This window comes from Camelus ferus, chromosome 3 (assembly GCF_009834535.1).
Source record: "Camelus ferus isolate YT-003-E chromosome 3, BCGSAC_Cfer_1.0, whole genome shotgun sequence".
Classification (NCBI taxonomy): domain Eukaryota; kingdom Metazoa; phylum Chordata; class Mammalia; order Artiodactyla; family Camelidae; genus Camelus; species Camelus ferus.
Genome location: NC_045698.1, coordinates 59,452,108 through 59,475,619, shown reverse-complemented (window position 1 = coordinate 59,475,619; position 23,512 = coordinate 59,452,108). Strand labels below are relative to the sequence as shown.

At 36.0% G+C, this 23,512-nt stretch overlaps 1 protein-coding gene across 16 annotated transcripts in view; it reads left to right on the top strand.

The window, feature by feature from the left end:
• The window catches only part of MEF2C (myocyte enhancer factor 2C), a 162,194-nt gene that overhangs the window by 64,159 nt on the left and 74,523 nt on the right, over positions 1–23,512 (top strand). For 8 of the 16 annotated variants that reach the window (XM_032475838.1, XM_032475813.1, XM_032475830.1 and 5 more), the window contains one exon: positions 6,426–6,621. In XM_032475838.1, the coding sequence (XP_032331729.1) occupies positions 6,568–6,621 (54 nt within the window). In that variant the 5' untranslated portion in view covers positions 6,426–6,567. Of the gene's footprint in view, positions 1–3,132; positions 3,301–4,349; positions 4,625–6,425; positions 6,622–23,512 lie in introns of those variants that run through there. The other 8 variants (XM_006187965.3, XM_032475752.1, XM_032475804.1 and 5 more) reach the window with 5 other exon arrangements.

Below are 23,512 nucleotides of genomic sequence, written 5' to 3'. Positions count from 1 at the left end.
GGTTTTCAAAACGAGTTCCTTTTTAGCCTTATTATATTTCTGACATACATTTCATCTCCTTTTGTCCTTGGGGAAAGATATTAAAGTAGGACTAGAAGCATTAATGTAGAGTTTTCAGCAGCCGTGGTCATTGGGAAAATTGATATATTTCCCTAGTTATTTCTACTTTTGCAGCCTGAAGCTCTTCCATGACTGATACTTAAAAGAAACTTCTTAATTTTTATAACCCTGTAAATTTTTTCTTCACATAATGATTATTGTTAATGGATAAATGAAGCGTTACCTTTACAAGTCATTCATCATCATCTCTGCAAAGTGAGGTCTTCATGGTATATGTAAGGACTATGATTCACTTGACAACCTTACTTACTTGTAACTTTCAATTTATGCCTCAAAACTGAAGCAATCTTACAAGTAGTGAGCCATGTTCCCAGTACTACTGTGTACCCAGCCCTTCACGTACAGTATGACATTTAATGATCATAGCCATCCTGCAGGTGGAGAAGTACCTTCCCAACTGTTTCCAGGGCAAGGGAACAGTGGATCCAAGGGATTAAATCATCAGTCTGTAATCTCTCAGCTTCTAAGTACCAAGCTAGAGTTTAGACCCTGAGCTTCCTGACTCCAAAATCCATTTAGCTTCCACTTCTCAGTATAAATTAGCCTTTTCCATACATGAGATGCTATATATAATGAAAGATTAAGTGAGGTTATCAGCCTATCTGTATAAATAAAAATATGAAAAGTGTTCTCAGTGGTCATTAAAAATAGCAACTGAAGAAAGTACCTGAGAGATAAAAATATTAATGAATTAATTCATTAATCAACTGGTAATTATTAGCTACTGCTGTCTGCCTGGCATGAGGGTAGAAACTGAGAATGCAAAAGTGAGACGAAACAGACCTGGCCCACAGTTGTTGAGGAAGATGGCAGACAGTTTCAATCATGAGAAGTGCTACGAAGGAGGACATGGTGCTGTGAGTCCTTAAAGGGAAATTTGATGTGATCAGTAAAGTCTGGAGTGCTTCCTGAGGAGGTGAAACTGAAGCTGAGTCAGAAAGGAAGGGAAGAAGTTAAGGAGGCACAGAGAGGAAGGAGGAGCATTCCAGGCAGAGGGAATTGCATATGCAGATACCCTGTGGTAGGAATGAGCATGGCAGGTGTAAGGAATTGAAAGACAGTTGACATTATTTGTTATTCGTCTGTGTGATATTATGTTACTGAGACTTGAAGAAAACTCAGAATTCATCATATTAACACTAAATTGGAATAAATTGAGAAAATAACTTCGTTTGACATGATGGTATTTATCCACTGGGCAAGAATGGGTAATTTTGTTACCCTTAAGAGGATGACTTAGCTATATGTCTTTAGAATGCACTCAGCTTGCATTCATAGCTAGGGTAATATAACATTCTGTATAATTCTTGGCAAGCTTAGAGAGAAATGGAGCGACTTTCAGGACCAAGGAAATACTCCCTAACTCGTAAGATGTCACGTAGTCAAGTAACAATAAGATTAATAATTATTATAGCTTTTGAAGTTCAGAATACTTCTTTAAAGAAAAAAGTTAAAGTTCTCCTTGTTCCTTTTAACCAAACTTTAATTATATGCCTCATATGTCTTTCAAACATATCATAAAGTAGAAGGTTAAGTGTATCTAGATGCATCATAATGAGCAAAGTTTTCCACTTAAAATAATAATGAATCATTTAATTGTTTGAGTTAGTAATACCAGGCTTGCAGCACCTAGGCTTATGATCATTTTGGTCCCTTACTAAGTATCCAGCTTGTATTTATTTAACTGTATAATTTCTTGTGTGATATAACGTGCTTGGTTTTCAGCCTTGAGTTTCTAGAAAACACAATATGAAGGTGCTAGTATTAGTGAAAATGTGAGTCAATGGAAAAGCTATTTGCTAATACAAGTAAAAGAAAACCAGAATTCTTTCTTTGCAAACTGACATCACATATTTTAGTGTTTTATCATTATTCATAGGCTGTTTTTATTTAAGTGACTGCACTGTGCTTATTGTAGCAAAATACATGCTTTGCAAAGACAAGTTTAGCAGCAGAGAATTAATTTCTTCCCACATCTTTTAATGTGGCGTGGCAGTCTCACTCTAAGATCAAAACACATAACTGAAGGTTATGTTTAATTTCTAAATCAAAGTGTTGTGGGAAGATGATTGAAATCTGAAGATGACTCAGATCCACTTGATATGTGGTTTTCTTCCTACAGAAACCTTAGGGTAGACTGCCATTTCCATGTTTGAAAGAACCTAATAGTGACGGGATTAAAATAAATAGTTTCACTATATACTGAAAGTTTATGTTAGTTACTTTGGTTCTTAATCTGAGTTTTTTTTTAAAGAAACTTGAAAACTTCAATAACATAGGAATCTCTCCCTTCTCAACCCCGTATATCTTTTTTTTTTTTTTAAATATGGGGGCAAAGAAGTAATCCATGTACTTTCCCAACAAACTTTGATTTTTTTGATTCGTGATTCTTTTTTTTTTTTTAACCAAAGAACATAATTTATCCATTTGGGTCTTTGCCTGTATAGAATCTTCTTCTGCCTCCAGAGGGTGAATGGAGATTGCATGGCCCTGTTAGCTGTGTCAGATGTTGCTGGTGAGGCATGGTAAATGGTAATTGTAGTGTATCTCCTACCTCACCAAAATCAACTTCTTTTTCTTATTTGTATTTCTTAAAGAAGTCATACAAAATACTAAGCTAGAGCTGTGAAATGGAATTTTTTTTTTCTCAGGTGTTTTAAAAATAGGAGTTAGAAATGTTCCCCTGTCTGGATTTCTCTCATTGTCCCTTATCTGAACCTCTCAAAGGCCTCTGTGTGTGGGGTGTGCAGCACAGTGCACTCAGACAGTGCTGCTCAGAGAAGGAAGTGAAGAGTTTTGGTTCCCATTTTACACTTCTGGAACAGTTTAGGGAAGGAAGCACCTTTACACCTTTTATTGTTCGTGGTTGCTGACATCATATCCTTCCCTGACCAGTCTGTGCGTGTTTCCTGCCATTCTGTCAAGATTCTTCTGTGTTACTGGGAGGGATTTGTGGGAGGGAGGAAGAGAGCGAGAAAGAGTGTTGGGGAGGGTGGGGGGGGGGTGTCACTCAAGGGAACTTGTTTGTAGAGGAGAGAGCCGGGGTGGGAGAAGGATCTTTAGCATCTGTCCGCAAGAAATTCTTCTCTCCTTGGGTCTCAAACCACGTTGCCTTCATCCATCTGCTTATGCCAAACTCAAAGTGAACAGAAGCCTGCCATAATGAAGTTCCCCTTTTTAGTAAGCAGCCTGATTTTATTTTTCTTATATTTAGGATGGCAAAAAAGAAAAAAAGTGCAGAAGACTATAGCTCTATAGAGTGTAACTGTGGTAGAGTATTTCTCTTTCTTTCTTTCTTTTTTAATTACTGATTGTTTCTCTGTAACTCTGTCATTTTCCAAGAATGCTTGTTTCATGTGGAAAGAAGTAGCGGCAAGGCTGCTGGAATTATTTTAAGCTTATGGTTGATTGTACATAATGAAAGTTCTCAGCATAACTTGAAATCTACTATGTGTAGTTTAGCTATTATATTCTTCTCTTCATATACCTACAGGACAGTTTTTCAGATTACTAAAGTTATATAATCTCTTTTTCAGCCTCTCTAGGCCTCCTACAAATTAATGCTTGAAACTGACCTTGCAATATAATTTTTGCATAAAAATCAGATTAGAAAAATAGTTATGCTAAAAAAACAGCTGCTGAGCTATTGTTGACCTTCCTAACTCTTTGCATTTTTACTGACAACCTTGAACCATAGTGACCCATAATCAAATATTCTAAGCCGAGTGTTCTAAGACATGTTTTACTTTGTGAAAACAGTCTCATTATCTAACTCTGTATATGTACTGAATCATATCAAATTTTGCATTTCAAAAATGTTCAAAAGGCAACACACTTCACAAAATAATTCATTTTTTACAGAAAACAGGAGAAGTTTAATCTTACTGATATTTAAACTTGCATCTCTCCACATGACCTTACATATTTCGAAAAGGAAAATATACTTAATGGCAATTTTTAATATATCATAACTATTTTATATATATACAAACTGAGACATAGCAATTCCTTCTGGCAGAATATTTCCCATCGTGTTTTAAGAATTGAAAAAGAAAATCCTTGCTCTGCTTTTTTGAAGAAGTGTCTCTCATTTCAAAGCTGTGAAATGTGGGGTGGCGATGGAGGGGAAACTCTCCTAAGTTTGGTTTGTCAGGAGCTCTGTCTATCTGGGGAGCCTTTTCTCCAGGGATGTTTCTCTGCTTGTTTGGTTATTTGTATTTTGAAATCAGGATCCGTAGAGGTTCTCATCTTCCCCGCCTCGTCCCACACTCTAATCTGCTCACGCTGACCTTCCACCTTAAAGTGAATAAGCGCTTAGGCAGGCATAGTCCTGTAAGCCGATAGTGCCACCGGCCTCAGCTAAATGACAGAAAGGAAATTGTCCCATATGCGTTTGCTGTGGATTCATGGGTTGGCTTTTCTGTGGTAAAGGAAGCCTCTTTGTCTCTTTGGGGTCTTGCCCACGCGTGGGAAATACCACCGTAACATGCTGCTTGCTTCTAAGGTAAGACTCTTAGGAAACAGGAAAGTTATCCAGTTGAGTGATATTTAAGACTGTTACTAAAGATAGACAGATGGATACTGTTTGGCAATAGTGAATGTAGTATGCAGTTGTGCTTACTGCATTTTTCATATTTTAACATATCTTACAGCTAATTTTTTCCTGCATATTTGTCAAATGTGTGTTATTTGTATAACTCTCGAACTCCGAACTATTTCCAGCATTTAAAATGACCACTGGAGCAATAGTATTTGATGAGTAGTGTGTGGTCATGGTATTACTCAACATATATACATATTCTCAAAGGCAGAACTGAGCTGCAATTTAATAGAAGGGGTTGGGCAAAAGAGAATGGATGGTCTTAGTATTTAAGTAGCACTTAATCCACCAGAACTAATTATATCATAATAGCTTCTGCAATTAGATAATCACAGAAAACTTAAATTAAAAAAAAAAGTTTACTCAAGGTGATAAAGAATTTAGAAATTAAATTAAAGAAATCAAAAGACAGCTGATGATCAGACCAAGTGTGTAACAGTTCCAATTCCTGTTCCAATAACATTGAATTAGAGCCAAATAATCTAATAAATAGCCAGGGCATTGGCTTAGCATTACATAATACATGTGGGAATTTATCAGGTCAGTTCTCAGACACCACACTAAAATAAACAGGGAAACTCTGAGCAGTGTGTAAAGCAGTTGCATTCTTTGACAGAAGACAGGATAGAATAATTGAAGCTGTTGCTTGCAAATGAAGAAGCCATTGTGGAATGCCTTCTTGTTAACTTCCACATTTCACAGCAATTCACTTTCATTACGTTCAAATATTTTCAGATATAATTTAAAACAAAGTGAAATAAATACTTTTAATACTCTGGGTTCTCTGGGTTGATTTTATATTATTGATGATCACTTCCTCCATTTTAATTCATGGCTTAAAGATATACAGTATATAGCAAGCTTCTGTAATTTTGTATCTTACTCCCCAAAGAGATATGATATGTCTTTTAAAAATATTTAAATTTAGAGGACTGATGGCTTATTATAAAAAATATAGTTATAAATGGAATGATACTCTAATTTTTCACCCTTTCTTTTGTATGAATGATTATCTTTCTTGATTCTTGTACTCAAGATACAGCTTAAGGGCTTTCAAAAGGGAAGAGAGATCTCACTGTTGATAGCTGCTTGTTATGTGAGATTCAGTATTCCACATTATTTTTACAGTGTTCTCATAGCAGTGACTTTTTAAAAATAAGATTAAAGGATTTAGATTTAAATTAGTTGACATTTACATATATCAAATAGCACTTTCATAATAGTCCATCCTATTTGCATAACGAGGGACGTTATCACCTCTGCTGTCAAAACATGAGATTGTTTTCCCTTCAGAAATGAATTAGCTGCCCTACTTAGCATACACAGGTACATAAAGGTTCATTAACTCTCTGATTTAGGTAATTTTTCATAACAGAAGGGTGAAAATAGTCACCTAATTTCATTAAAAATACTAAGAAACTCTTTGCAAAAGACATTTCAAGTGTTGGGCTTTAAAGCATAGTTTTCATCATTTAAATGACTTGTTAAATTACTTACGAGGTTATTTTAATTATAAAAAACAGCTCATTCCTACTTGATATGCTCCTGCATGTGGTATATACCGTGTACTTTTAATAAGTACTTATTTTTATTCATTTGATTGGCTTACTTCCAGAGAGTTTTATTTTTTAAAAATTAGATTATAATAGGTGTTATGAAACTGGCTTGCTATTAAAGTGGTGTTTAATTTTTCCTTTTTGTTCAGGAGGAACGAATGCAGGAATTTGGGAACTGAGCAGTGCAAGTGCTGAAGAAGGAGATTTGTTTGGAGGAAACAGGAAAGAGAAAGAAAAGGAAGGAAAAAATACATAATTTCAGGGACGAGAGAGAGAAGAAAAACGGGGACTATGGGGAGAAAAAAGATTCAGATTACGAGGATTATGGATGAACGTAACAGACAGGTGAGTGGGGTAAACTCTTTTTGTATTATTATTTACATGGATCATTTATTACATTCCCCCCTACCAGGTATATTACAGGTACTGAAAACATTTTGATCTTAGAAACATCCATTAAGAGAAGTTTTAGTGAATTTAATGTGGCCAGTTTAAGTGTTAACAGTCTCTTATATGTAAAGGAAAAAAATTACCCTGTTTGTTAGAAATACACTTTACCACCTTCCTGATTATTCTCTTTTTACTTCAACGTGAATGTTAAGTGGGAGCTACATTTGTGTGACATGAATAGCTTAATAATTAAGAGTTAATACGCATAACGTTGCTACACTGCACGCATCATCAAACAAAGATATTCTTATGTTCATGGGAACGAGGCCTTTTGTGGTCATCCATTTAAAGGTTTGTAACATAGGCTAAATGTCCTGTATAAAAATGGCTTTCATTCTATTCACAGTGAAAAAGACTTTGAAGTACATCCAAAATATTTGACCTTGTGCTAACAACAACAAAGAAAACACCCTCCAAAAATATTAGTACCTTCCAGCATATAGGCAAGAACTATTAGTTAGTCCATATCATTTTCTTTAAACCCTGAATTTTATAAACCTAGAGGCAGATGATGTTATAATTTTTTCCGAGAACTCCAGGGACACCTATATGATACAATTGATCTGTTCTAAAGACATTATACATCCAAATGCTCTATTCAACAGATACTTGTATATTATGAATATCTGTGCTTGACTCTTTTTCTTCACACTCGGGGAGAGTGGATTTCGTTAAGCGATGTAAGAATAGCTGGGTGGTTTGTATGCCTTCTACTGTTAAATATCAAAGAATGGTCCCTCAGAGCTACTACAGTACTGCCCCATCTCGACCACTGCAGACGGATAATGGGACCTACAGCACAGGCTTTCCTTGACCATGGGAGAGGAGAGCATTTTCCTGTTGCCCATTTACACGAGGGAAAGCTGAGAGGCCAGCCTTGGGGACACCTCACCAGACAGTAATTTCCCTCAAATAAAGGCACTCTATCTCTCCTACTGTGCCTTCCTATCTTCCTGGACCTGCAAATGAGACTAGGACTGATTTGTGGCTTAAAATTTTTTGTTGCTACCCATGTATAAATTACAATGAATAGAAGTTGTTGTTTATGCCATCAAGGCCACTATGCCATTAAGAGGTAAAAAAAAAACTTCTTAGATTTTCAGGTTTTACTCCCTTAAAGTATTATATTTGAGGTACATATGACAAACTATTTTTGGCTGAAAATTGATCTAGAGAGTCAAAAATGCTAAGATTTACGATGGGTTCTTTCAGTATTTTCCTGCACATTGTTTATTGCTATGGGTCAGGCCAAAAAGCAGTAATTCTGTCAATATAAAGCCACTTTTAGTGGGGAGGTGGTAATAGCTCAAGTAGTAGAGCACACACTTAGCATACACGAGGTCCTGAGTTCAATCCCCAGTACCTCTGTTAAGAGAAATAATTAAATAAATAAACCTAATTACCTCCTCCCCCCAAAAAACTAAAAATAATAATAAGTGAATTAAAAAACACTGTATATTTTAATTGAATCATAGCTTGAAATTGGAATTAAGACAGAAACATTGATCATCATACCACTGAGCTTTTAGACCCTGTTGTTTGGACTAGCACCTGTTTTGGGTGAAGTCAAAAATTATATGAATTATCACCTTCACTTCATGAATAAAGCCAAGTTGTTTTTAGATTCATGAAATTTATGGTATCTTCCTTTCTCTTACAAAGACAAAAGAAAGTTTTTGCAGGTTGAATTCATGAGCTTTCATTATGCTTTATAAAAGAACGTAAACTCACACAGGCATGTAAGAATTTTAACACCGTACTTCTGAGCTAATAATTGAACACTTTTTCTTAATTGAAATATAGTTGCATCTACAGTCGCTGTTACTGTCACCCATGTTAGAAATCCTAATAACTTAGCAGAAAAATTATTTAAATTCAGTATAATCTTATCTTTTTTTAATCTTGAAGAATTCCTTGATTTTATTCTATAGAATTTAGGGTCTGTGTAGTCTTTTTTCCTCTGGTCTTTAGGTTCAGTTGGCCTTTTAATTCAGTACTCTTAAATGGAATTAGTAAAATTGAAAGCTTTCATATTTTAATATGTTGAAATACATATTATTTTAAATGGCTATTGATAATCTTAAACAGCCACCTTACTTATAAATACTTGTCATGCACGCCTCTCATCTACTACAAGTGTCATCATCCTAAGAGCCATTTGGGAGAAAGCCTAAAAGATGTGGGTCACTTCTAATAATCACCACCAGCAAACCTGCAACAGCATGTAATGTGAAGTGAGGACGCTTCCCGAACCTAGGCTCCCTTTAAAGTATGTGTTCACGTGTTGAAAAGAAAAACGTTAACTGCTTTGCCCTTTTTGAAGCTTCCCCCACTGCAGACTCCCTAAGAGAACCTCACACAATGGCTCACTGTCATCTTTTCTTAATAGCAGTAAAAGCCTGCCCTGCCATTGCAGGTGTTTATTTGACTCTACAGAGAACAGGGTGTGTTTTTACAGAATAAGAAATACTGACGTAGTGTGAAATGAAATATTACAGAGCTGATGTGATAAGTTGTATATCATTAAGAAATAAAAACTGTGGTAAAACAGAGCAGCTGACTGTTTAAATTGAATTTTGCCCTTACTTTATCTTCCATTATGGCAGTAGGCAACAGCTAAAATTCAGAAACTCCGATTGTATACATAGAATAGTTTAGGAGAGGGGAAAAATTAACAGCTTGTTTTATTTTTTTAAAGATTTTCCAGAGTCTCCAAGTTTCTGAAAACTACTTATTTCTCAATCTCTAACCTAAACAAGGTGGATTTGTTAAGCTAGTATATAAAAACAATAAAATCATAAATTGTCAGTTTGTCTTACAGAAATTTTCAGATAACTTAGAAGTAGCTGCGTGTACCAAGAACTACGTATATACTATAGCATTTAATCCTTGTTAATTCCATTTACAGCCGAATAATTCATTTATTTGTTAAATCAACAAATACCATTTGTTGATACCATTTGTTGATAACAAATACCATTAAGCATTCGGCAGTAAACAAGAAGGGTCTCAAGCAGCTTATTGTCTGCCGCAGAAACCAGCAGGCTTTTTCTCTAAAGGTCCAGATAGCAGGTATACAGTCTCTGTCTGGACTCCTTGGCTCTGCTCTAGCAGCAAAAGCGGCGACGTGGAAACACATACATGAACGAATGTGCCTGTGTTTGAAGGAAACTTTACTGGCAAAACCAGGGGACAGGCTGGATCGGCCAGTGGACCATAGTTTGTGTCCCCCTGGCCTGGTGGAATGAACCAGACGCGGAATGTGCAAATATGCAACAGAACCTTATTTCATCTGTGCTATGAATGAAACTGTCCAAGTGCTGTAAAAGAATAACAGGAGGTGCTTTATTTGGATTGGGGATGGGAGAAAGACCTCTCTGAGGGAATGCTGAAAGATGGAAGCTAAAAGATAATTCAGAGTGAGGCAGGTGACAGCGTTCCAGAGGGAACAGTGTTTGCAGAGCTCCTTCAGAAAGGAAAGAACATGTTAAGGAGTCGAAGGAAAGCCTGTGGAACTTGAGCCTGGTGTGGATGACTTCACAGAGAAAAGAGGAAAGATTTCAATGCTAGGCAGGGCCCAGATCATGCAAAGCTTTGAAGTTAGATAGTTAACATTAGCAGGGGGCCAGGATTTGAGCCCACATCTTTCAGATTCAAAAACAAGCTTTTCTCAATTATGTCATGCTGCATTGTGTATAATAGAATGGCTAAGGACATGGTCTTATGTCATTGTTTTCGCCAGTTACATCATGCTGCATCCAGTACAATATAATGGTAACGAGCATGGTTTTTAGAGGCGTGCAAACCTCATCCTGGGCCTGGTGCTACAACCTGTTAACTGTGTGATGTGCCAGCAAGTGACTTAACCCCTCTGAGCCTCATCGTTTCCCTCTTTAGCAGAGGGAAGATTGAAAAATAGTACCCACTTCATTGGGTCATTGAGATGATTAAATTGAAGGATAAATGTAAAGCACTTAAAGTAATAATAAGCCCTCAGTAAGCTTACCTGTTAGCTATTCCTGTTACAACTCGCACTCTAAACCATTAGCTATTATAGTTAGTGTGATTTCTATCAAAACAACTCCTCTGCTGTGTAGCACCTGAAATAATGTTACCTGAACCTTCATTTCAAGAGGATGCTACCTTAAAAAGGTATCAGGGAGATGGAAGGAACAGTGGAACAGAGTAGAGCTGGAGCAGAAAGAAGTGTTTGGAAGCTAACAAGGGACAAGAGAATGACTTCAGAGCGAGAGCCAGCTGATGGCAGAGGCTGGCCTGGGGAGAGGGGAAGTCACACAGAGCGTTCACAGAGCAGGACTTGTGACAAGGATGAGGAGTAGTTTCCCAAGTCTCTGCTTGTGGGACTTATTTTCAGATGTGTTACTGACCGAATTATTTTGAACTACGTATTACCGTTTTTATCGCTTCTAGCTTCCAGCTTATCCTCACATCTGCATTTTTTGTTCTTACCTGTGAGTTAGCTTCATCAATTACACAATAATCTTACCTTCCTTCGTATGGTACCAGTTTTCACTACGCTCCTGAAACAGCCAGATTTTTAAATAAGTTCTGTCCTCGTATGACTCCTTTTACAAACAGAATATACTTAGACATCTGTTCTCTCTGTTATATCAGGAAGAAAGATATATGAAAATTAGGCATGCTTAACCTAAATTTGTATGTTTATATTTAAAATTTTCAGCTTTCCCACTTTGAAAGTATAGGAAAGGTAAACCTGAATTTATTTGTGTGCCTTGTTATAAAAAGACATTTAAATATTTGAATAACTATCAGAGAGAAGTATTTGTCAAATAACATGCTTAGGGACTAATATCGTTGAGTTAAGGAAAAAAGACTTTTGAATGTCTTAAGTTCTTTTCTTCCGTCAGATCTGGCACATTAACAGTTTTTGCCAGCAAACAAAATTTTCTGTAATTATCAAAGCAATAACTGGAGCACAAGTTAAAGACAATTAGCAACATTCTCCTGTTAATAGAACAGGAGAATCCCCTCATGACTGAAAAGAATTCGGAGTTCATAGCTGTCAAATTTTCTGTCTTCCCTTCTCTTATGTTCCTACCTCTGTTTCTTTACCTGACTTATGAATTATTTGAAATGGGCTCAGAAAAAAAAAGCTGGAGAAGTAGGTTCAGTGTAGATACAACCTCTGACAGGTTCTACATACTGAAACTAAACTAAACTAAACCTGATACTTTTTAAACTAAAATGAAGGAGGGAAGGCAATAGCTCACTAGTAGAGCACATGCTTAGCATGCATGAAGTCCTGGGTTCAATCCCCAGTACCTCCATTAAAAATAATTAATAATAATAATAATAATAATAACAACAACAATAATAATAATAATAATAAATAAATAAATAAATAAAGTGAAAAAAGAGAAAAAAATTTCAGTGGACTTTTTGCTGTAACATTCCTTCAAGGTGATATCCAGAATATCGGTAAATAAAAGGGCTAATTACAGTTCTAAACTTAAGAGTTACAGCCTACTAACCTAATATGAAATTTGTTGAAATGGAGAGGGATTCAACTCTAAATGTGAGGAACTGGGTAATAGAGAAATACAGATAAATTGCTTCAAGAAAATAATTTTGTGATGAATTCTAAACCGTGAGTTAAAGGACAGAGTTATCCAGCCGTACAGTTTTGTTTTGTCTTCTCCACAAACAGAACTTCCAGACTTGTCAGCTGCTTGTATGCAAATACATATTATTTGACGAGAAATTATGCTTTAAATATTAAAGATGAGTTATCTGTGTTAGTCAATGAATATCTGGAACCTTATTTCAAATCAAGTGAATAACAAGTTCAATTGGTGCAAAAGTATTAATTTTTCTATCTCTAAATCCAAAATAAACCTGCAGATAACCTCATAATGATGATCATTTTACCCTTTCTCCCCTAGTATCATTTCTTAACAGCTGACTGCCTCCCCTAAATTCATATTAAAATTTTCATTAAGCTAATTTTATAAAATATGTAAATAAATAAAATTAGGGTATATCATAGTAATATATTAGGACATCTCAGAATTGAAATGTAGGGTGTATGGGTGCACCCTGTGCATGTCTACTTAAAGGTGCCCTGTACGTATAAGTTATATCATTCTTTCATTAATCCTATAATCACCAAGGGGGAAAGTTTTTGTTCAGAGTTATTGGTGATTGAAGAAACTGAAAAAGAAAACCAGAAGGGAAAAATGACAAGCTATACCTTTGTGAGATTCCAAATCAAAGAAAGCAGTAGCCAGAGTGCTGACTGTATGTTTAACAGCTGTGACATCAAGCCATTCCTTTCTATTCTATTCCTAGCAACGTAAGAACAATTCATAAGTGGTCTCCCCACACTATAGTTGAATCATAGAAATAGTGGACGACACACTATACATCCCATGTGGTATGTGACATTTTACACTTACACCGCTAGATCTGTTCCTCTACTGCCAAAAAGGTATTGTCATAACTGCCATCAAATTTCTCATTAGCTTTCCTTTAGTGGGAAATCCAAGAGAATCCAAAAAGTTCACAAGGATGAAAGAGTAACTCTTCCTCTAGAATTCTGTCACTGCATTTAAGAAATAAGCTGATCCTTGAACTTGGGGGCCTCAAGATTTTTTGCTGTTTTGTTCTGATTTGTGTATCTCATATCATTTCTATTTAAAACTAATTTTTGTAAGTTCCAGTGCTTTAATGAACTTATTTACAAAACAGATACAGACTCACAGACATAGTAAACAAACTTACCGTTACTGGGGTGGGGAAGGGAGTGGGAAGGAATAAATTAGGAGTTAGAGATTTGCAAATATTAACTACTATATATAAAATAGACTTTTAAAAATTCTTCTGTATAGCACAGGGAACTATATTCAATATCTTGTAGTAACCTATAATGGAAAAGAATAGAAAGTTGACAAGGAATGGCACCTTCCACCTCTGAAGGCATGCACACACACCTTTCTCTTTGCTACAAATCCCCTTTTGCTTTGCAAATGCACAAACTATATATGACATTGTATTACTGAGAAACCAACACTAAAAATATTAACATTATAAATAGACCACATAAACCAAGAGGTTTCTTCCAAACTGTAAAGAACATGTTGCTGATTGTTTCAAAAGCCATGTCCTTTGAAGTCTAGACTCCTTTAACGTTGTAATTTATTCACTTAAAATGAGCTTCTTTGAAAATTATTATAATAAAAGTATTTTTAAAGTTTACATCCCAACATACTCTTACTGAAAACAATTGGACCCCCGCCCCCGCACTGCGAATAATGTCTTTGGTTAAAAAAATAATAACAAAATTAAAGTAAATGAAATTTCCATACTATGGAGTATGTATTTGTGTTTCTTTTGTAATATGTTGGACCACTAATAGGAATAAGAGAACCACTCAAAATGTTTGGATATTTGACTTTTAATTTTCAGTTAGAATAGTTTAGCTTAAGAAATCACTAACATTTAAATAACATTTCAACAAATGTAACTGTTTGGAAACTATAACAGAGACAGCCTCCTGCCTTCTGTCTTGCAAGGATTGATTTGGAAGGCCCTGAGGGAGAAAATATTGGAGTTAGGAGGTAAAACTGAAGCCATTGTGGAAAGGAAGAAGTTACACTCTTCCTGTTATGACAGGAAACATAGACAAATGTGCTTCCTGAGCATTTGCTCAGCAGGGAATGAAGTAGTCTTTGACCTTTACCTTAGGTACATTTCGGCTTTGTTCAAGTAGTAAACATGTTTTTGCCCTAAAAATATTAATCTGGTTTGATTCTTCTCAGATTCAGATTATCTATCTCATGCATATGAGGTATAGAGAAACAAGTATTTATTTCATGACTGCATCTACAGATTGGATTTGGAATGTAAATCAGCCCTTTAACAAACCAAGCAGACCTGAACAGCACAAAAATTAAAAACACATTGTGTTGTAGTCTTCTCTTTTTAAAGTCCAAAATATTCTTAGGCTTAAAAATGGACTACAATGAAATCTTAAATCCTAAATTTAATCATGACAGCTCATCCTGCTTCCTTTTCCTCGTGTACATAAATATATCAAATATCAGCTATGACAAGTTTTAAAATCCAGACTCTGAGTTTGTTAATAAGCACTCAAGCTTATTAACATTCATTCAATTATTTAATTGTAATCTAACCCCATTGTTTATCGGTTTTCCTCAAAATAGTGTGCAATGCACAAGATTTAAAGTTTTATTTTGGGGTTTGGAGTGTTGACTTAGGGTGAGGGTTCGGTTTGGTGGAGTTCTAAATTCCACATTCTAAGCCCCCTATTTTAATCCTTTTATTGTGTTCAGAATTTTAGGAACTATACCGCTTAAAAACCCTTTGGAAGTCCCACTACATTGCAGCGAAGTGCAGCTCAATTTGCTGGAGGCTAACAAGGACAATAGTCCTCTTTGCAGCAGAACACACTGCTGTCTCATCCTCGCAAGTTATGCTGGAGGGTTACAAGCACATGGTAGCAGTCTGCTTGAAAGAGTCCCTCACTGCTCTTTAAAGAGCCTTTCATTTATGATGGCAGGCCCCGTCATTGGATAAAGGAGCGCTTGTCCAGAACACAAGTCTGCAGCGGGGCTACTTCCTCCCACCGAGAGTAATCATCAAGCCGAAAGCTCGCAAGCCTTCCTAATGACAGACTGAATTAAACAAAATAAAATTGAAGAGGAATACTTTAGAACAGTTGCACCATTACTTACTGTCAGGAGCAAGCCCGGGGAAGAAAAAGAGCATTTAAAAGGGCATTTCCCTTTTTTTCAATTAAAGATTGTCGTTGCAGACTCTTGACTCCATCCCTAACCCTTTAAACACAGAGGAAGACCTAGTGGCTCTGGATTAGAGAGCGCATTGTGTCTATGAACTGTCCATCTTGTCGCCCATTAGTCACTCCGTTTCCTTAATGGAAGGAAACTGAGAGATTATCTAGGCTGTGGGTGAGGAGGAGTGGATCGAAAATATTTTCATAGGATGACTGTTTTATTCATCATGGCTGTATGTAGACATGAAAAAAAAACTGATAAAACCTCAAAACTTTGAAAATAGATTTAGCTGGATGTATTTGTCCCAAATGCATTCTAAAACAAAGAAACCGATACTACTTTACGAGTTAAAGAAATGAGTAAAACTACTCATTGAGCAGTTCAGTCAAGAGCAGGCTGAAAGAATGCTGACTGCTGGGGAAAAGTATTGGAGACCAGACATAAAATTACCTTTGCTTCCCTCAGCAACGCATCGGAAGTCATTTACAGTTAGGACCTCAGTTATTCTCATAGATTTGAGTAGCTGTTGTCTCCAAAGGCCTTTTTCTTTCATTTATTCTTTCCTGTAAGGTGCATGGACTCCCACAGTTAAAATATGGCAGGAAAGTTCTCCTGAGGTGACTTTATGAATGGAGCCAGGATTGGGAGGGTGACCGGAGGAGGCCTGCGTGTGGCGTGGAGACTTGTTAATAAAATGCCCTTTCCGTTACACAGTCATCTAACTAATTTCCCTGCCCTGTGGGAAGGGATACAGAACTTGTCCTCTGTTTTAGAAACTGTCATTTACATGCACTGTGTGTAAATCCAAGACCCACCTTTTTTGTTCTGGCTGTAAACAGACTTGTATTTGCTACCAGCCAAATCGCTTCGCATTTTGTGAAGTTAAAATAAACATCCATAAATATAGAACTAGTGTGTGCCCACTAGTGCAGGCAGTGTGGTTCTCACTGGCTTTAGTGGGAATGTCTGGAGGTCTGAGGGCAGAGGTGGCTGCAGGGTCCACACAAAGGGTGCTTTGGTTTATTGTCAGAACCTAGAAACCAACTTCTTAATTTTAGTATTACCAGTATCATTATTTTTTTTTACTTTAGCCTAGAAAGCTGTCCTTAAACTAGTTAATAAGTTATGCTGTCCTCTGCTTGTCCTCATCAGAATTGCTGACCGTTCCAAATGTACCTATATGTTGCTTGATGAATGTTTGACGGAGGCCATGCTGTGCTGAACTTCAGCCCCTGAAATGCATTATCTAAAAGAGGGAAGGAACCCTGACTAATGGAAAGAAAGATGGATTTTGTGTGGAGAGGGTTCTATTTCTAGTTGATCCAGGGACTAGTTTCGTGACCCTGGACAAGGCAATTCACGTCTTTGTTTACAGTATCATCTGAGAAATGGGGATGATAAACTGTGCTAAATAATAACTTCAAAGAGACACTGTCAAATGTAGCAAGATAACTTAAAAAGTCTTTGAACTTTTTAGAAAGGTCACCAAAGTCAACATTCTTATCTAAAAATTAGAAAAAATATGATATGCTCCAATTTCACCAGCAAACCCACACACAAAATTTTACCCACTCTAATTTTTCTTCAATTCAGTTTTACCAAATTTTTACTATAAGTTAACATGACAAAAAAGAAAAATAACTATGTGAGATTTTCCTCTCACAAACTTGCATTAACACAGTGTGAGCATGCATAGAAATTCATTTTCAGCCATTCTTTTTGGATTGCAAAAAAAAAAAGAGTAATTCTTCCATGCATCTGTCCATTCATTCATTCAACAAATATTTGTTCTGGGACTTCAGGTTACAAGAACAGACAGGAGATGTTCAAGGTTTTCAAGGAAAGCTTGAGGTCTAGTTGAGAGAGGAACTCTAATCGAAACATAATAATGGTAACACAAGTTGGCAGGTCTGAGGAGAGCAGTCTTTTCAGTATGTAACAAGAAGTGACTGAGCCTGCTGCGTCCGAGAGAAAATATTGCTGCCTGTCTTGTGTAGTGTTTCACAGTCAACAAGTCACTTACACTTGTGTGTTCCTAAGTTTAACTCTTATAACAGCTCTGTAAGATGGCTATTATCACCTCCATTTTATGGGTGAGGAAACTGGGGTTTGGTAAATTTACCCAAGGGCACACAGCTCATTTATGGTAGAGCTCAGACTTGCTGTTTAATTCCCATGTTTTTGCTTCCACGCCACACCACCCTGATAACTATGCTTATATACTTACTGCTTCTTTTAAAATATTTTAATAATGTGGATATGCTATTTTATCAATCTGGACAGCTATTTTTCTGTACATTTTCAGCACTATACATAAATTACTAGTGTCTACTCAAATTCTTTATAGTCTTTATCTCTTCTAACTATTAAAAGAAAGTGACCCAGTTTTATTTCTTGGAATATGGAAATTAGAGGTGACTATGATAACATACTGATGAGACTGGGTAACAAAACACAAGACATTCTATTAGAGTGAATTGCAGAAATAGAGTTCTTGTTTTAAACCAGATTGCCATTCACTAATCCTCCCCTTGACCCAAAAGTCTTTGCTACTGAGGCATAGAATCTGAATATGTAAAATCTGGAATAAATACTTTAAAGGTCTCTAGTCCAGTTTCCTGTTTAGTTCAGGGATGCCGTCTACACCTTCCTTGATACGCAGCTCTGCTTGAACATGTTCAGAAATAAACTGCCTCTTACTTCACAAGAGTAGATCCACTCTTCAGTTCTCATCACTAGGTTTTCTCCTGTTTTGAACCTCTCTATGATTTTGCACAATGCTTTCTAATTCTGATCTATAGAACAAAACTCATCTGCCTCTTCACATGGCCACAGTCTTCAGATCTTGGAAATCCGTGTTTGGCATTTCACTTTTAACTCTGTTTTTCTGGGTCAAACATTCCAGATTCCCTCAATCATTTCTCATGCAAAATTGTTTTCAGACAGACCCTACATCAACCTGTTTGCCATCCTATAGACACTCTAATTTTGTTAGTATCGCCAATATCTTCTTAAAATTCTCAGAGCTGAATATAATACCAGAGATTAGTTAGTGCTGACTAACAAAGAGACCATTAAGATAGTTAATTCCCACTATGGAACATTCTGACTTTAGATCCTTTCCCCCTAAATCAGCTATCACTCTAGTTTTTCTCCAACTTGAGCTCATGTAATTGCTTTTTTTTTTTAATGTGAACAAAGACTTTAAAATTACCTCTGTTTCATCTTGTTGTTTGTGACCCAGCTTTCTATTCTATAGAGAGAGCTCTGTATGGATAGAGACTCTATTGGCTTATCTATTGGCTTATCACCCAGCTTTATGTTATATGCAGATCTGATAAGCATGCTGTCTACATCTTCATCTAAACCAATGATAAAAATGGTGCCTGGGACAGGAAAGTTATTGAACTCTGTGGCCCTTGCAAGAAACTGTCCTTAAACTTAACATTGATCAATTAGTTCATATTTAAATCATCTAAATTACTGCCAGCCAGTTTCAGATCTATAATATTGTGGATGAGCATTCCATCAAATACTCTGCCAAATACATGTTCTTTGAAAACCTGAACTCATTAGAAAGTTCAGTAAATTTTTGCTCAACAAATGCAATCATTCCAAACTCTTAGATCCTCTCCCTTTACCTCTGTATGTTGTGATAGTAAAATTCAATTTTTATCTTCACATTTTTCTATCCTTCATAATGAGTCATCTTGGTAAGGAATAAAGACCACTTTTCTCTGAACATTTTGAAATATATTTTTCTTGACGTCTTTTTTCTTGACATACATATTTCTCTCCAGACATTTTCCAACTTCTCTGTTACAGACTCCAAAATGGTATAATTACTTTCTTTTAAGACTTCCATTACTAACATGTTAAACTTTTTAGTAAAACAAATATATATACATATATATATATAAAATATATATCTAAAGTCTCTTATTTTTGAGATTGAATTGTCAGAAAGCATCTACTTTTAGCAGAAAATTGTATTGTAACAGTCAGAGTTTAAAATAGAGTATTTCCATTCCATAATGCACTCCTTCAGCAAATGTTCATTGAGTGATCAGAGTCTGTGTGAGGCCAAAGGTGGGGTCTCCAGGGAACGCCAAAGTCGGTAGGCGAGGGACACTCACAACCAACCAACCAATTCTGTAATATTAGAATAAGTCTCATAATAAAAGTTAGTAAAAAGTTCCAGAGGATGACAACGAGGGAGGAATGGGTGTTATTTGAATGTGACAATGAAAGCTTCATCAAAGAAGCTGGCATTCAAACGTGGCCAGATGGAATGGGGGAGGGACGTAACAGCGCAGGGTAAGAAATAACCAATATGGTAGGTTTCACTTCACAGTCATCTTGATTGGGTTAACATCTACTGTTATTTTTCTTGCTCAGCCTAGAGAAAAGCTTGGTCAAAAACAACTGAATTCACGCAACTCTAGATAAAAGTATGAGTTCAGATGATTACATATGACTGAAAATACAACACTATTAACCAAGCAATATATTTTGATTCAAATAGAGGAAATTCCTTTTAAGCATTAAGGAATTCAGTGACTAATTTTTCTCCAGCCACAAGGAAGAGACATGAACAAGGGAAATATAGATATTAGAAGCCCCATCACCTGGCACCGATGTGGCATGGAGAACGTTCTGTCAGTATTGCTTGGCACAAAGTTTGCCGTGTAGAAAATGCTCAGTAAAAACTGCTTCAGTTACTTTGATGTTTCTGTAAATTGATTTTCCTTATTTCTTTATAACCGCATTATATGGAGCTGTGTTTAATGAACCTGCCTTTTCTCAATTTCAAATTCTAATTTCAGTTCCTGATTTGTACCTGATAAGTTCTAGAGTAACTGTCAGTGTGAGATATCTGATGCCTGCCTTTGTGCTAGGATTTAAAACTCGAGGTTAATATAAAACTTAATGGTGAAGTGTCTTAATAAAACATCATCATTACATTTAGGGCTGTTTCAAGAGGTAAAGAAAAAAACATAAAATACTGAATGTTTATGCAATAATCCTGCTTTCCATACATATATTACATATGAAGTCTCTTTAATTTTGAAAACTAAGCATAAATTATAGTGCCCACTTAAATAATACTGGCTTTATCCCTTCTCGGTGCACTTTGATTAATGGAAACACTGGAAAAGAGCATCTCTTTGCTTAACTACTACAAAAACAGTTTTCCATCTCTCCTCAGGTTCGAAATACATTATTGAAATAGAAATGGACTTGTCCCCATTAGAAACTATTGTCAAGTTATGAAAATGTAATCATTACAATACATTATTATATTTAAGTATAAAAGCTCTGAACTGCAGTCTGTGTCATTGAGTGGCATATTTTAAACGAAGAGTAATATCCCAGTTCTCTTCAGAAAGCTTAATGCTGAAAAACAATTTTATCTAACTATGAACAATGAGAAAAAGCATTATAAAATACATTTTGAGTATGCTATGAAGAATATGAACATAATACAGAATTAAATTTAGCACAATTAAGAGTAGGTTTTGAAGATATTTTCTTAAATGCTTTAATATAGTCATCATCATTTCATTTTGCAGTTTTAATGAAAAGAAGCTGTATGTGCTGACTTTTTTGACAGGTATTATTAAATAAGCATGCATTATCCAGCAGCCTATTTGGTTACACAAAAGTTGAGGAGTACCTAAAAGTAAACACAAATAGTGGCTTTAATGATATTTCTGTGCTGAAATGTACTTTGATGGTGAGTGTTGTAACGTGCTAAATTCTGAGGTTTGAGTACAACAGAAACCATACTGTATTGAGACGTTCCACCTACAGTTTGTGGTCATGAAAGTCTGGTTAAAAGTGGTTTTAGATACATGAAAGTATTTCGGGTCAGTGCCTTACTGTATTGAACCTACTCTGAAGCCTATTTCACTAGACAAAATAGCAATGTGCAGGTGTATTTGCATAACTAAACTGCATCTAAGAGAACTATTAAGAGACATTTTGTGTAAATCTGTGTAATTAGTGATGATACTTTTTATCCATTCCAAAAAGATAGTCTTTATTTAGCTCATCCCTAATACCAGTCATGACTCATCTGAATGAACCAGGATTTTAAAAGTTTCTAAAGTAGTATGATGATCAGACGGGAAAATAAAACACTAGCTGTATTTTATTAGAAGCACTTTAGTAAGGCAATCAATAAACATAAAACAGAAGGTGAGACATTGGCAATTATTACAAAGAAAAATTATGCAAGTTGAAATGTAAATAACATAATCTGAGTACGTACTGACTAGCTGATGTGGGCTGGTGAATATCTAAATGCTGTATTTTCCAAAGAATGAGCAGTTCATAGTTCAGCTTTATCTTTCTGTCAGGAATAGTAAGATCCTCAAATAGTATTGATGAGTAGACTCTTCAAGCCACCAGGACAGTTATATTTTGTAAGTTCTTTTTTTCCTCTGAGCCAACTGGGATTTACTGAGCTTCTACTTTGAACACCAAGCTTGGTACTGTACATGTGTTATTTTATATAATCCTCACCACAACCCTAGGAGTAGGTGTTATCTCCATTTTATAGATGAAAAATCAAACTTGGAGAAAAATCAGATTTGAAGAAGTTAAGTGAATTTCTCATGACTAGTAAATAGGTCGGCTTTCAAACCTAGGGTCCCCTGAATTCAAATCCCATGTTCTTCCCTTTCTGTTATGCCACCTTCGGTGAAGATGTGAAAAAAGAACAAATAATTATTAAGTAGGGTATACATTTATCTTTTTAAAATTCTACTTATGAGTTGCTAAATAAAAATTTGCCAAGGAAAGTTATCACAATTTTATATAACATACATCAGTTTGATATTTCTAAAAACCAAGTAATAGTTTTCCGTATTTAGTTTTTTACACTACAGATCCTTACTGTGGGCCCATATGTCTGCTGTTCTAGGAACTCAGCATACAGCAGTGAGCAAAATAAAAACGGTACATTTCCTCATGGAACATACGCCATAGCGGAAGAGATGGACGTTAAACAAATGATTACACACAAAAGTATACAAATTATAAAATATAAGTGCTATTAAGAAAAAATAAAGGATAGTAGGTAAAACAACAAGTATTAACAGAAGTGTAGAGGAATGAGGAGACCAGGAAGTCAGCTTTTCTGTCTGCTTGTCCACCCACAGTTCCTGTCAACACATTTAGTTTAGGTGTGTGGGTCAGGGTGGGGAGGTTCAAAGTCCACTCGGTGGTCTCTAGTTTGGCTGACTTCATTTATGGTGAGGTGAGGGACCCAGGAAGGGGAGCAAATTCGAAGCACAAGATGAGCTTGGGCTTTAGGGGTTTGAGATTCCTAGAACATTCAGACAGACACCAGACTAGAGGGCATCCATTGGGTCTCTGGAGAGGAACAGAAAGATAAGGAGTGGGAATCTAGATTTAGGAATTACACAGAAATAGGTAGTAGATAAAACTGAGCGGGCCTCTGCAAGATGGGTTGGATTTGAAGGTGAGAAAAAAATTTAAATAGTCGCTTTTGAAAATAATAATAAAGTCATTCAGCATTTGCCAGGGAATTGGAGATGCCTCAAAAACCTGCTTCTGAAGAGTGATGGTAAGCGCTCCTCAAAATAAACAAGGAAGCAAGGAAATAAACATTCTGTCAGCAGTAAGTTTGGGAAGCAGGTTAAAATTTAAAGGTTTCTCAGCCTTTAATATACCAATGTGCCTCATTTTCCAAAAGCATTGGACCATTGAACTTTCTGTCTTAAGGAGTATTTTATAGAAATAATACTCTACAAAAGACTTGCTGGGAAACACTGTACCATGTAAAGACTTATAACTAAGAATATTCACGGTTTTTGGTGGGCAGGCTGGAGTTTAATCAAGAGAAGACTGAAATTGGGAATAGTGAAATACGTATTTTCATTCAGTAGCATTGGCAGGTAGAAGTATCTGAAACTAAAGAAAGGAAGCTGTTGTAGCAGCTCATCAAGAAAAGGCAGTGATGT